We start from the raw sequence: 13,923 nt of genomic DNA, 5'->3' as shown, positions 1-13,923 counted from the left end.
GACTGTTACAAAGCACTGACACTGAAGACTCCTTCCATACAGAAAACTTTACCACATCTACAATTAGACATGCTTTCTTTTAAAAAAAACTTTCTTACTATAGAAACACTAACATATGAGAGTGAGACATTCATAAAAAAACTGTGATTTGCCTTGAAACTGGAACTATTGTCAGAGCTGCTGTTATAGAAAATTAAACAACACCTTCTGACCAATCAGATTTGAGAATTCAAATCATTGTGGTATAAATGCATTAAACTCATAGACCTCACCTGTTTCACACCTCTTTTTTCTCAGTCGCATACACGGGTGAAGCAAAAGCCTTACAGAAATCCACTGAAATCACACAATCACACTTTTTACATACTCAGTCAACTTTATTTGAAATCATAATCTACAGAGATGTCATGATTGTGTGAGCTGTAATGGAATAGCAGACTGTTTATACGGCACTGATACTCATCGATAACCAGAAAAAAGACACATTTGCTGTTTGTTCACTGTCCCAGTGACACAACACATTAGCATAGATTCTCATAAACGTCTTAGGAAGAGTAAAAATAAACTCACTTTACTTAAACTCACAGGTATGAAAAAACATAGAGTATAATTATCTGAATCTTACATAACAGGAGTGCACTGAGCTACACCGTCAGTTGTTATGACCTTCTAAAGTACTATAAGTCCACCTGGAAACCGTTATAACACAAGATTATGTCACTTGACTATGTGTTATGTCAAATGGCATTAAAATTTATGAAGACAGCATGAGATTATGGCAGCTGACAGTAAGGGAAGGCTTACACTAGTGTCACATAGCAATATAAACGCAAGTTAGCATAAAGACTCCATATGAACGACTTATTCATGTGCTATTCCCTACATCAGAAGTCAACATTTTCTGATAGCGCCAAGTTTATTGGTTGTGTCACATTGTTGATGTTTCTCAATATGGGGGAATCTGATGTAGCAGGTGATTTTAGCACTAAGTGTATTGATGGTGTAATTTTGGTAACTGTGACTCTGTTCTGTGTCAGTTCTGAGAGAACCGTTGATATTGTTTTCAGCGTCACTGTGCTTTTACGTTGTCCATATCAAAGACTTAATAGGTACAGGCTAGCTTGTTAACTGTTTAGCCTCAGTCATTAGCAAGCTTGGTGTCCATATTTCCATGTTGCCTAGCAACAGTGTTCTCCACTTGAACAGCAAGCATATATCGTATGTATTCACCAAAAAACAAAAAAAACAGACATTGATGAATTCCAGTTACTTCAGTCTGAGAAATACAGAATATACATATAGGTGTAGTTTAGAAAAAGAACAAGACAACACGACCTCCCATATCAGCATGTCATATTTCATATTCATGTGGTCAGTTACCCATAATGAAACTGAACATTATTTACCTAAATAACTACAGTTGCTCTCTCAAGGCTGTTTTTCCTTTTTCCTTGCTCATTATGCGTCTGGACCTTTCATTTCTATAAAGCTACTTTGTGACAACGCTGTTATACACAAATCAAATGAAATTGGATTGAACAGTGTTACTCTGGCACTCCATAGCAAAAATAAAATCATTTGCAACACTCTGCATTAATAAATACTGTAATCATAATAATAAATAAATACTTTATCACTGTTTCAGTCCCAATAAAATGCTGCTGCTGGAGATTAGTGAGAAACCCCACTGTTTAGGAGACATGTCCTTAGGGTGTCTCTGACAGGAGTGTGTGCCAGCGCGCTGTTTCCACCTGCCCTCGGCTGCACATCTCCTTCCAGTGCTGTTGCCCCGCCTCCGGGCCCTCAGAACCAATCAGAACGCGGCCAAGCACACTGCTTTTCGTGTACAGCCGTCCCTGTGGAAATGCACCCATGATAAGAGTGAACTTTTATTAATTTTATTCAGAAAGCTCAGAGTCAGATTGAATTTGATTAAATACATAAATCTGCCTTTAAACAGAAAATATACTGTAAATGCTGAATTTATAAACACTTAGTCCTTGGGTTCTGTACATGCTTATCAGTGCTATAAATAAGGTATAAAAGAAGACAATGACACGCTGTTATAAGAAAATTACCAGCGATGTGGTGGTCAGATGCCACTGGAGTGATTTATTCTTCTTACACAACAGCAATTTGTACACTATTTTAAACTGTTGTGGAATGTCCTCTGCCCTAAAGAATTTTTTCAGTGTCAGAAAACTGAAAGTTACAGCTTTACCTTTAACTTTTACAAAGTCCTGACACTGGAGACTCCTTCCATAAATGTTAAGTAAATGTCTCCTTACAGAAAATCAACAAATACCCATTTTTTTTGTTGAATAACCCTTTAAAAACATTCATTATTAGTCTTAGATTATGAAGAGCATCCGCCATGCAAGTCCTTGAGTAAGTTACTATAGAAATGATAATATATTAGAATGAGCGCATTAATATAAACATGATTTGTCTTTCAGCTATAGAAAATGAATCAACACCTTCTGACCAATCAGAATTGAGATTTCAACAGAGCTGTGGCATAAATAATATTTTGATGTCCGTGTCATTGAAGTTAGTCATGTTTGTTAAAAAAAAAAGTGAAAGGGAGAGATTTAAAATATTACATAATATTTCTTGACAAGAATTTGCTCTGGAGACTTACTGTGGGTTTAACTCTGAATTTCATCATGCAATATAGTACGGCTGCAGCTTTAAGCCAACAAAAACAACTACACTGATCATGAAAATTTATGAATGTATGTTCTTGAAGTTGATGCATAATTATTTGGGGGCTGAAGTCATTAGGGTAGTGTTGCTTCTGTTTTTTTTTTTCTTCTTCTTTTTTTTGCACAAATATAGCCAAAAACACCTGAAAGTGCTTATTTAATATGTGAAATCGCCTAACCAGATGGCATAACCCTAGCCTTACATAATGTTTTATGGAAGAAAAAGTTTTTTTTTTTTTGCAATGATATGGTGAAAGTAGTAAAATATTTGAAATACTATCAATTTCAATTTCAATTTCATACCTTAATGAAGTTAAAGGCTAGTGACATGTCTACATTTAGGCTAGTGATTCAGCACAGTTCATATACAGAGAGAATGAGACAAACGCAACCTATTTGTGTCTTTGACTAAAATAGTTCTCGTCACTGGAACAAGAAATAATTGAGAAAGAAAAAGATTGTTCAATTCTGAAAATAATTGTAGTATGTTGAAAATATATTTAAATAATTATTTAAACTAACGAACTGGGATTATGAAGATCTGACGTCTCCTATTTACCTGCATAACGATGAACTCCAGGACCAGCGGAAGTCTGATGATGTCACCGGGGGGTAAATCGAACAGGAAAGGTGCGTTCCACACAGCATTAGGTCCACTCGCTCCCTTCGTCTCTTTAGTACTGATCACTTTCCCACCCTGACGCAGGTTAATGACAACGTAGTGATCTGTATCAGTTGAACACAAACACAAGTGTCTGTCATCTTTTTAGACTTTTTATTGGCACTGATTAAGAATTTTCAATCATAAACAGATCTAGAGAACTAAATATAATTTAATTTGTTGAAGCCCTGGAGTTATCACATTTACCACACTAATTTATGTATTTAGTAACCTAATTGAATCAATTTTTAATTAAGAAGGCTAATGTCTTGTTATCTTGTTATCTCACTGGATCTGAGAAATTGTTGCTAACATTATAAAAGTTCTGTGTTTAGTCTGGACTCAGCGTTTACCTTAGATAGCAGTGGCTGCTAAAAACAATATATAATATATATATATATATATATATATATTTATGTAATGCTAGCTTACCTGCAGCTCCAGGCATTCGAGTTAGCTTGGCCAGGTTCTCAGCTTTGCGCACCATCACTTTGATCCGATGGGCCTGAGTCTGGTACTGAAGCAAGACAAAAAGTTGACCCAAGAGCTTTGAAATGCACACAGATGTCATTGTGCCCAAAGACTCCTGGGTACTGTGGCTCTGAAATCACACATGAAGAAAAGTGCAATCAGCAGGCTATATAAATTCATTTATATTGTACTTATAGCACAGTGCTGCTGAATTCTCACATGTGATTTGGTTAGAAGGTGTTAATTCTCTGACAGTAATTCCATCTGCAAAGCAAATAACAGATTTATATTAATGCGTTCGCTCTACTATCTTATCTTATCTTATCTTATCTTATCTTATCTTATCTTATCTTATCTCATCTTATCTTATCTTATTCTATGGTGGAAGCTCCACATGATCTAAAACTAATAATAAACATATTTTGAAACAGTTGCTGATGTTTAATAAAGAAAAACGTATAATGGTTGATGTGTAAAGCTTTCTTTAAAGAGACGTTTATTTAACATTTATGGAAGGAGTCTCCAGTGACAGCACTTTTTTTTCAACATCGGAACATTTTCAGCACAGAGGAGGTTGTGGTTTTTGGTTTCTGACGATGCATTTTCCTTTCAAAAGAGAGGAAAAAAGAGAGGCTGTTGAACGAACGATTGTTTATAGCTGCTATAACATACACACATGCAGGAATTAACTTGTTTCTTTGATGTTGTACAACATTAAATGTAACTATAAATGGATAAAGTGTGAAGTGTCAATCAATTTAATACATAGAAAATTGTAATCACTGGCAAACTGCTGTGGTATGAGAGGAATAAAACACTTCAGGACATGCTGTTATAGGAAAATGCTCAACTTTGGGGTGGAAACCCGTAACTGCTTCATTGATTATTTTCTTGTAACAGCACACCCCAAGTGTTTTATTCCTTACACACTAAATTACACAATACCAGTCACATATATATCAGCACGTGGAGTTTTATTACAGTATAATCTCTATTAGTGCTACAGACAAAATGAACAGCTGTACAGATAAGCGCTCACTCTTGGTATGTAAGGGCTTATTAACTTATTGTACCTTTTATATGAACTGTATAAATAGTTTAATGATATACAATATTAATGACGTCCTACACCATGTCAAGTTTTGACTCATCATAGAATTCATGTATCATTAATAAAATGGAGTCAGCTTTTATTCTGTGGCCAGTGGGTCAATTTATAGCCGGTAATATTTCATTTCCTGCCACCTTGGTATTTAACACAAATCTTAAGATTTATGTATAATGGTTCGATTTGATTTAATTCGTGTCATTGTGTATTGAGATGTTGGTGTTGTGGGATGATCAGTAGGCAAACTGTTGGAGTTTGGCTTTTATTACTCAACATGCAGTCTTGGTTCCAGTATTAAAATGTAATCATAAGTCATACTTAAACCCACACACACACACACACACCTACTGAGGATGATGTCACCCCAGTGGTTGCCGTATCAGCTGTGTGTGTTTCGACTCCATGTAGCAAACATCTGTTCTTATAACGAACATGCCTCTCACGAATGTCACTGACTCTGATTTCTGTGCAGCGTAAAATATAAGAAATATAAGTAAGAAATAAATTTCCTCCTACAGTGTTAATTCAGAGCAGAACTTTCAAGAGTAGGTGGAAAACAAACCATAATAAATAAATGCTGTAGGAGTTGATTTAACACTGCTGATTTCAGCCTGGAAGTGTAATTTCAATATATGTTATTTTTTGCTGATAGGCTTGGGTGTAATAAATAAAGTCAGTTTTAAACCTACTTCATCTCCAAAGTGCATTACTGCACTGAAAAAAAAAAAACTGAACAAATATCTGTGAGAAACAAATAAGAGTTACACAGCCTCAAGGAAAGAGTCTGTTCCTAAAACCTGCTGAATTTATTAAAACCTAACTGTTTTCTATGTTATAGAACCTCTAGGAACCACTTGTGGAAGCCTTACTTGGATGGGATTAGATCTGTAGGAAAATTTTTGTATGTCTTTTAACCGAATAAAACTTTCTAACAGGTTTTTTGATGGCTGTATTATTGGAAATTATACCCATGATTTATTTATGATTTTTAGTGTATTGGTACATATTGTGACATACAATAATACAAACAGGCTTTACACCAGCTGTAGGTGTTAATTTAATCAGCCAGCTGCGGGAATTCTGACTGCGGGAACGAATTCCTCCTCTCAGTGTGTGACAAGTGCAAAGTTTCCAGCACGACAAGCACTGTTAGTGTTATTTGGTTTAGTTTACATCATGTACAATTGTTGTTTTTTTTGACATTTGTTTTGGTTCTGTCTCTGCCATTGTCCTGTCACTGGTCTGTTTCTGATTGTGTTCACCTGTTCTATGTTTTCACATTAGTTAGCTTGTCTTTATATACCCTGTTTGTCTGTTTTGTGTCTTTGTCTTATCAAGCACTCATTAATTCCAAGCTGTATTTCTGAGTTTTGCAGAAAAACTCTTGGCCTGTTTTTTCCTTTCCTGATCATGGATTATTGCTGTTTGTTTGCCCCCTCTGTGTTCTGACCCTCACTTCTGATAATGATTCATGGATTGCCCTTAATAAACAACACACTGAGTTTACTCACTGACGTGGGACTGCCCACTTTCTTCTGATTATCTTTATTTTCTTCTGTTTCTGCAGGCTCTCAGTGAACACAGTACATCATCTAAAATATCCAGCGTTTTCTCTGAATCCCCTCTGACAATCCTGTACGAGTAATTCACTGCCAGCGATGTGTGTCCAGTCAGAATTTACACCCCAACTATAGGCACAAAAGAAGTTTGAGTGCACAGTGACTGGCAGGAGTGTGTTAGTCTTCAGATTTTCCTTCACATTACTTTCTCTCCCATTACATTAATTCTAGAATTTTCAAGGCATGATTTAGAAAGAAATTTAATTTACATAATTTTATTAATGAACATATGCTTTTTAACCATTTATAGTTATATTTAACATTTTAGAACGTATACAAGACAAGTTATTTCCTGTTTTCACTTACATTATAGCAGGTAAACAGTCGTTCCCTCACCATAACACAGGTTGTCACATTCATGAGAAACAAGAAAGTACAACTTCCTCTGTCTTGAAGACTTTCCCATGTCTGAAACTTACTGGTTACAAAGCACTGACACTGGAGACTCCTTACATAAATGTTAAATAGACATCTCCTTTCAGAATACTTCACCATATCAACAACTATAATTTTTTCTCTGCTAAATAACACATTGGTTTTTTTTTTCAAACCTGTGATTTGAAATGGAGCCAAAACTATTGACAGAGCTGCTGTTATAGAAAATTAATCAGTGCCTTCTGATCAATCAGATCGAGAATTAAACAAAGCTGTAGTACAAAACTTTTAAACTACATTAGCTTCATCACATTCCGGAAGCAAACACTGGGCACCAAACATGTGCTGGCCAATGAATAACACTTGTGGTAAATGGAAAGTTGTGTAAATTTAATTTAATCTCAGTCCGTTCTCTCTCTCTCTCTCTCTCTCTCTCTCTCTCTCTCTCTTTCTCTCTCTCTCTCAGTAATGCCCTCTGGCACCATTTTCCTTCTCCACGGAGGACAAAGCGTGGGTGTCGCGCCACTCCAGTCACTCAGCACTAATCCCTATCACCATCTCGCAGCAGAGTGGAAAATGCAGCACACACACACACACACACACACACACACACACACACATGCACACACAGGGGGAGCTACGCTCTGATTACAAAGCCACATTCTCACAGAGATAGAGCGAGTAAACGTGATAAAGATTGTTACAGGAGCAGAGTGCTGCATTTTCCATCCACCTGCGTCACCTGGCTGAGGCAGGGACACCAGGGACACATGGACACAGTGCTGACCTCAGAAACGGGAAGCATGATGGAGCTGTTGGAGCTGATGACACATCACCAAACAGGCCAGAGGCAAATCTGATACGCCGTGTAGCTCAATCACAGCTTTTCCGCATCTAAATCTTATCTCAGTCATCTCATTTTCAAGATGCAGTGATGATTGTTTTATAGCTCTCAGGTTCAGGTCCACTGACCAAATCACCTCTTTAGATTGTAAGAGTGGCTTTAAATTATACAAGATATCCTTTTATAAGTTATTACTGATATAAACAACACTGATGTAAATTGGGTCACAATTGTCCTTTCTAGGAGTGTAAATTAGAGATTTATAGTGTTTCTAGAAGTAATGTACTTACTAACTAACTAAATGAATGAATGCATGAATTGGTTATTTCAGCCTGAATGGATCATAAGGCTTTATGTACGTAATATCACCTATTTCATTTAAAAGAACATTTATACAAATTTACTCCAAAAACAGTACATCAAAATGTTTGATGTCTGAAATTTGCCTCGGCTAGTAAATAACCCAAGCCTATAGTTATCAGCTGTTACAGTTCCCAGTGTGCATCACATTTTTACCTTAGACAGCATTGATTTGTAGTGTTTTTCTTTTTTAAAAAATGATTATAATCTAATATTCCTGAGCTGCTGTAACAGTAATTCAGCATTAGTGCTGTGTGTCACGGGTATCAGGTCAGAATTGGTGGGAAATTTAATAATGCATATGTCATACGCTGCTTCAGAGGTGTCAAACATCATCACAGCCCAGATATAGGCACAAAAGAAGTCCAACTACACAGTGACGGGCAGGAGCAATCAGCCAATCAGGGACGAGAGTGACAGAGCATTAACAAAGCAAGACAAAAAGTGAAAGATTGTGACTATACGATATAGAAGGAAAAGCCTTCAAGACTGATGGAATTTTGGCTTTTTTTTTCTAACTGAACAGGAAATATGTATTTACTTTGTGAATGAGAGTCAGACAATTTTCAGTGCTGTGGATCTTGTAGTGAAGTTATTTAGTTAGAGAGCTCAGGATAGCCAGAAAGACTAATGACTAATGAAAGGTGTTGTTGAGTTTCTCCACCTTCTGTTTGCCCAAACTGTGTCCACTGGTGGGATTCCAATACTTCCACTTTGATTTCTATACATATTTATTTATTTAAAAAGTCTTATTTTGCTTTTTGATTGAACTTTTTTATCAGTGAAAATGGTGCTAATGGGCCAAAAAACTACATTTTGATATTTTGTGTGACAGTTGCCAAACTGCTAAACTTGCTATAGCAACATTAGCCTCATAGTTCCAGTAAAAATCAACACTATTTCTTTGAGGTACAATAAAATGTTTTGCGTCTGTGTAAGTATGTATACTAGTTCTCCCACAGAATTCTAACATATTTCTGTACCTTTTTTACTCGCCTCCTTGCAGGATTGAGTTGGAGGTTGAATGTGATGGTGGTATCGGGCTCCCAGTCCATCTCACTACAGTTGAGCTCTAGATGACCCAGTGGTGTCTCACGGAGACCTGAGAAATCTTTACCAAACACGGCCAGTCTGAGAGTGCAGGCCCGAAGCTCTTCTACAGATCCCACCTTCAGAGTGAACACCTGAGCCTGAGGCTCTAGGCTGAGGCTGTTTCTGCGTGACGGCACTGCCTGCAGGGTAGCAGGGCACAGTGGGGGCAGACTGGCACGCACCATGGCACCACTGAGCCTCCTGGAGCCCCTGAAGAGACTGAGGATTGTGACAGTGAGGGTGCCATCTGCTGGACAGAACAGCAAGGAGAAGTGAACTGCAGGAGGCTGCTTGTTCGTGAAGGAGCTGCGTCTGGAGCTCGGGCTGGAGCTGCATTGAGATGAAGAGAGCTCCCCCTGCTGGCTGGATGGCGAATACTCAGGGTCAGTACCTGTCAGGAAGCTGTCTCCAATCACCGTTGAGCGACGATCCAGAGCCCGGCGTGTTTTAGAGCCCAGGCTAAGTTTAGGGATACTTGGGAGGGAAGCTCGGCCATGGACAGTCGGTTTAAAGGGAGAACAGGGGACAGCGGGGGTGCTTAGGCGGCGTAAGGCGAATCGAGACTTCTGAGGGCCTTTCAAACTTGTTGAGACCTGTGGGAAACTGCTCTGGTTATCATCAGATGGTGTAAAGCTGCTGGCCTCTGATGGATAATCCAATACGTCACCATCCAACTCTTCATATTGCTGTTTGACTGGAAGAATTTTGATTGAAGGGGACGAGCTGAGAGTCACAGTCACGTGATCTGTAGGTGCGGACTGCAGATAAAACCCCTCCTCTTTAGTGTCAGAAGAGCTAGATTTCCTGCGGCGCCAACAAATGATGCAGCCCAGCACAAGGCCGAAGCAGAAGACGGCCAGACCAACAGCCAGGAGGATCTGTAGATGAACTGAGACAAACTCATTGATATCACTGAATATTCCACAAATTAAAATTTTTTTTTTTACTTGACTAAATAATCTGTTTGAATGTTCCATATGTATTGGTATCTAGCTATATGAATCAAATGTGTCACTTTTGTTATCACAGTCTCAGTTATTCAGCTCTAACAGAAAGCAAGAGTCGGCTTTATCTCTGCACCTCTTGCTTGCTTACATTGTATCTCACTTCTTTTAGTGGTGCAGTTTTCCCTCCTTCTCTAAACAGCACACATCGCTCCTTATCTGATTACAGGACACAGGAAATGTCCATCTGTCCTCATCACAGCTAGATGGAGACGAAGCAAACACAGGCAAAGCTTTGATCTAAAACAGAGCCACCATGTGACCTCGGCTGGATCAGGATTGTTCCTCTGCTGCTGAGGACGTGTCTGACTGGGAGACTTTCTTTTACGCATATCTGTAACGTCAGTGTATGCAGGCTTATGTGTTGCTATGATAAGATTACATTATCATATTAAACCAAGTTAAATGGCTTTAGCAAACAGGCATGGCTTGAGGAAAGCTTGATTTTCCAAAAAAAAAAAAAAAAACAGCTAAGCATCTTTGGATGTCATGAAATATAGAATTAATCTGGGTTCAGAGTTCGGCGTTTAGTGCATTAAAGCAGGAGTTCTTGAACATTTTGCAGAAAGGGACGTGTTTAACTGTAAAATAAATTCAATGGACAGGTTTATGTTGTGTGTACAATAAAATTTTGTCTATTTATTACAGCCATAGAGCTTTTTATTCCTGAACTTTCCATCAACAGAATACATTTAAGCCAAGCTGACATTATTTATAATGACTTGTTTTTGAGGTATTGAAGTCTTTCAATTCAAAAGTGACCAGTCAAATATGCTAATAACTATAAAAACTCTATGATAAACATAATAATTTTGATAATGGTGGGTTATGTTTCCCCTACGTTAATTTTTTTTAAAATCACAGACCCCCTGGCTTTGCTTCACAAACCCCTGGACACCATTTTGAGGACCAACAAGGTAAACTACACGTGTGCCAATACTTTTGTGAAGACAGAGACAAACCAAACATTAAAACAGTGGATTTAAGCACTGATGGAGGTAAACTGCCATGAACTCTAGCTGCACTCCTTTGCCCATATGTTTCATTAGGGTTAACAGTATCAGTAAGGTCATTTCACATGAAAAAAAGCTCTACACTGTGAACCGTTCTTACACCGAGACCTGACACAGCACACTGCATTTCTCAAACAGAGCTAAACCCAGTGAACTAAAACCTATTTGCAGATACAATTCCCCACAATAAAGTGCTATTTACACTTATTAAAAGGTGGAAAATGTTCTATATGCTTCTTGCAATCTGTACAAGTGCCTGAGATAAGCTGAGAGCCAGTTCAAGATAAAAATGAGTCACATGGCTCATGAGTTCATGTTGTGGTTAAGCAGCTGGAGAGCAAGACACAAGTTCATACACTCACACAGCATGGGCAAAGCTTTCAAAGCTTTACAGCAGCGTCTTAAAAGCACAAAAGCCGTCTTCTGATCAATACTGAATGCAGCTCGATTATTAACTTAAACCATGACTAATATTAAAATTGGAAAAAGATCAATCATTGAGTAAACACAGCTATTAGTATTAGCAGGAGTAGTATTGTTGGGGCTGGTAGTAATTAATAATAATAATAATAATAACAATAATAATAATAATAATAATATATTAAGTATATAATATTAAAGTATATAATATTAAAGTATATTATAGTATATATAATATAATACAAATATTATATTATATATAATTATATTATTATATATTATTATTACATTTTTGTATAAAATATTATTATACATTTATTAAATAATTTGTAATAGAATACACTTGTTATTGTCAAATAATAATTTAAAGAATTAATATGCTTCCCTTTCAGAATGAGCTTCAATAATAATAATAATAATAATAATTCGCCATTATTTACTGAAGTAATAAATTATAAATGTTATTATGTTTACCTTCTAACTGAATGCGCATGTTTCCGGCTCCAGTGCGCGCGCCCGTAATGAATGTTACCGGTAAGTGCACGCGCTCGCGCTGTCCGCTCTCCGGGGTCAGGATCAGTGTTCAGCCTCTAAACTGTTCCGCATCGCGCGCTCACCGGAGACAAACTACGGCATGCGATCATTCAGCACAAAAGAAAACATAAACCGGTGGGCGTGTTCCAAACCACGCCCACTGCTGTATCCGACGCGCTCCGATTGGTCAGTGTTCAAAACATTCCTTAAAGAGTTCCGCGCTTTGATTTGTCAAGTTCTAAACAGTAGGCGTTACATTCTCTAGAGGCACGTGCAAGAATTCTGACGCGCTGGAATTGGTCAGAGTTCAAAACATCCTCTAAGAAGAGTTCTGGGCTTTGATTTGTCAAGGTATAAAAGGAACGGGATTCTGATATTCTCATGCGCGTGAGAGAACTCTGAGGCGCTGTGATTGGTCAGTTTCCACAACATTCCCCAAAAAGAATTCTGTGTTTTTGATTTGTCACAGCACAAATGGAACGCAGTTCTTGATATTCTAGCGCGCGTGAAACTGCTCTGGTGCACTGTGATTGGTCCGTTTCCCCAACATTCTCCAAAAGAGTTCTGTGTTTTTGATTTGTCATAGTACAAGAGGAGTTCTGACATTCTAGCGCGCGGAGGAGTTCTGACGCTCCGATTGGTCCGATTGGAGTTTAAATCCCACGTGAGGGGTATGACGCCCTCTAATGTCCACAGCCAATCACAGCTGACCTTATTATTCCTTCTAAACTACACTGTCAGAAATAAAGGTACCAAACTATACTTTTTTATGTCGAGGATTAATAAGCTCTTGAGCAAATATTTTTGGAGTAAATTCTGGGGGGAAAAAAGCCTTTCTGATGCTGCATCTTGAATGTGGAAGTAAATTTTGAGGGACTACAACTTTTTATACTGTGCAGAACTATTTGTTTGTTTGCTGACTCATTAGCTAATACCATTTGTGTAATGCATAATGAAAACTTGATATTCCCTGAGGGAAAGATTAATATTTTATTGTGCTGATAAAATATTCTGACTAATTCCAGCGTAAGGGTTGGTTTTTCAGGCGATATGGATTCTCAGTATTTTTGTATGATGCAAACTGGGTATTGAAGTGTTTGGCTAAAAGTATGTGCACCCCTGACCATCATGTGTGGCCATATGTGGTTCTTCCCCAAACTGTTGGCACGAAGTTAGAAGCACAATTGTATAGAATGTCTCTGTGTGCTGTAGCATTACAATTTCCCTTCACTGGAACTAAGAGACCCAAACCTGTTCCAGCATGACAACGCTCCTGTGCACAAAGCGAGCTCCATGAAGACATGGTGTGTGAAGGTTGGAGTGGAAGAACTCGAGTGTCCTGCACAGAGCCCTGACCTCAATCCCACTGAACACCTTTGGGATGAACTGGGACACTGACTGAACCCCAGACCTCCTCACCAACATCAGCGCCTGACTTCACTAATGCTCTTATAGCTGAATGAACACAAATCCCCACAGCCACGCTCCAATATCCAGTGGAAAGCCTTCCCAGAAGAGAAGAGTGGAGCTTATTATAACAGCAAAGATGGGACTACTTTTTAACCATACAGTGTATTTTCAGTGCTGTGCTTCTTGACACAACACAACAGATTTAAGGCATACAATACAACAAGGTATGCGGTTACAGGAAGATAATCAATAATCAATAATGGACTGGAATGTGGTGGCATTTTAGTCTTCTTAGTTTCTGGAATCA

General features: G+C 38.0%; 1 protein-coding gene across 1 annotated transcript; it reads right to left on the bottom strand.

The window, feature by feature from the left end:
• Positions 1-348: 348 nt before the first annotated feature.
• Positions 349-12,282, bottom strand: LOC113534360 (synaptotagmin-5). Its single transcript, XM_026927071.3, has 5 exons — positions 12,147-12,282; positions 9,127-10,124; positions 3,799-3,967; positions 3,265-3,431; positions 349-1,856 (listed from the first exon to the last, which is right to left on the bottom strand). Exons 1-5 carry the CDS (start codon positions 12,163-12,165, stop codon positions 1,707-1,709), a joined length of 1,503 nt encoding a protein of 500 aa, XP_026782872.1. The 5' UTR covers positions 12,166-12,282; the 3' UTR covers positions 349-1,706.
• Positions 12,283-13,923: the final 1,641 nt, after the last annotated feature.

This window comes from Pangasianodon hypophthalmus, chromosome 6 (genome assembly GCF_027358585.1).
Source record: "Pangasianodon hypophthalmus isolate fPanHyp1 chromosome 6, fPanHyp1.pri, whole genome shotgun sequence".
Lineage (NCBI taxonomy): Eukaryota > Metazoa > Chordata > Actinopteri > Siluriformes > Pangasiidae > Pangasianodon > Pangasianodon hypophthalmus.
The sequence above is the reverse complement of the archived record's forward strand: the minus strand, read 5'-3'. Positions and strand labels throughout refer to the sequence as shown.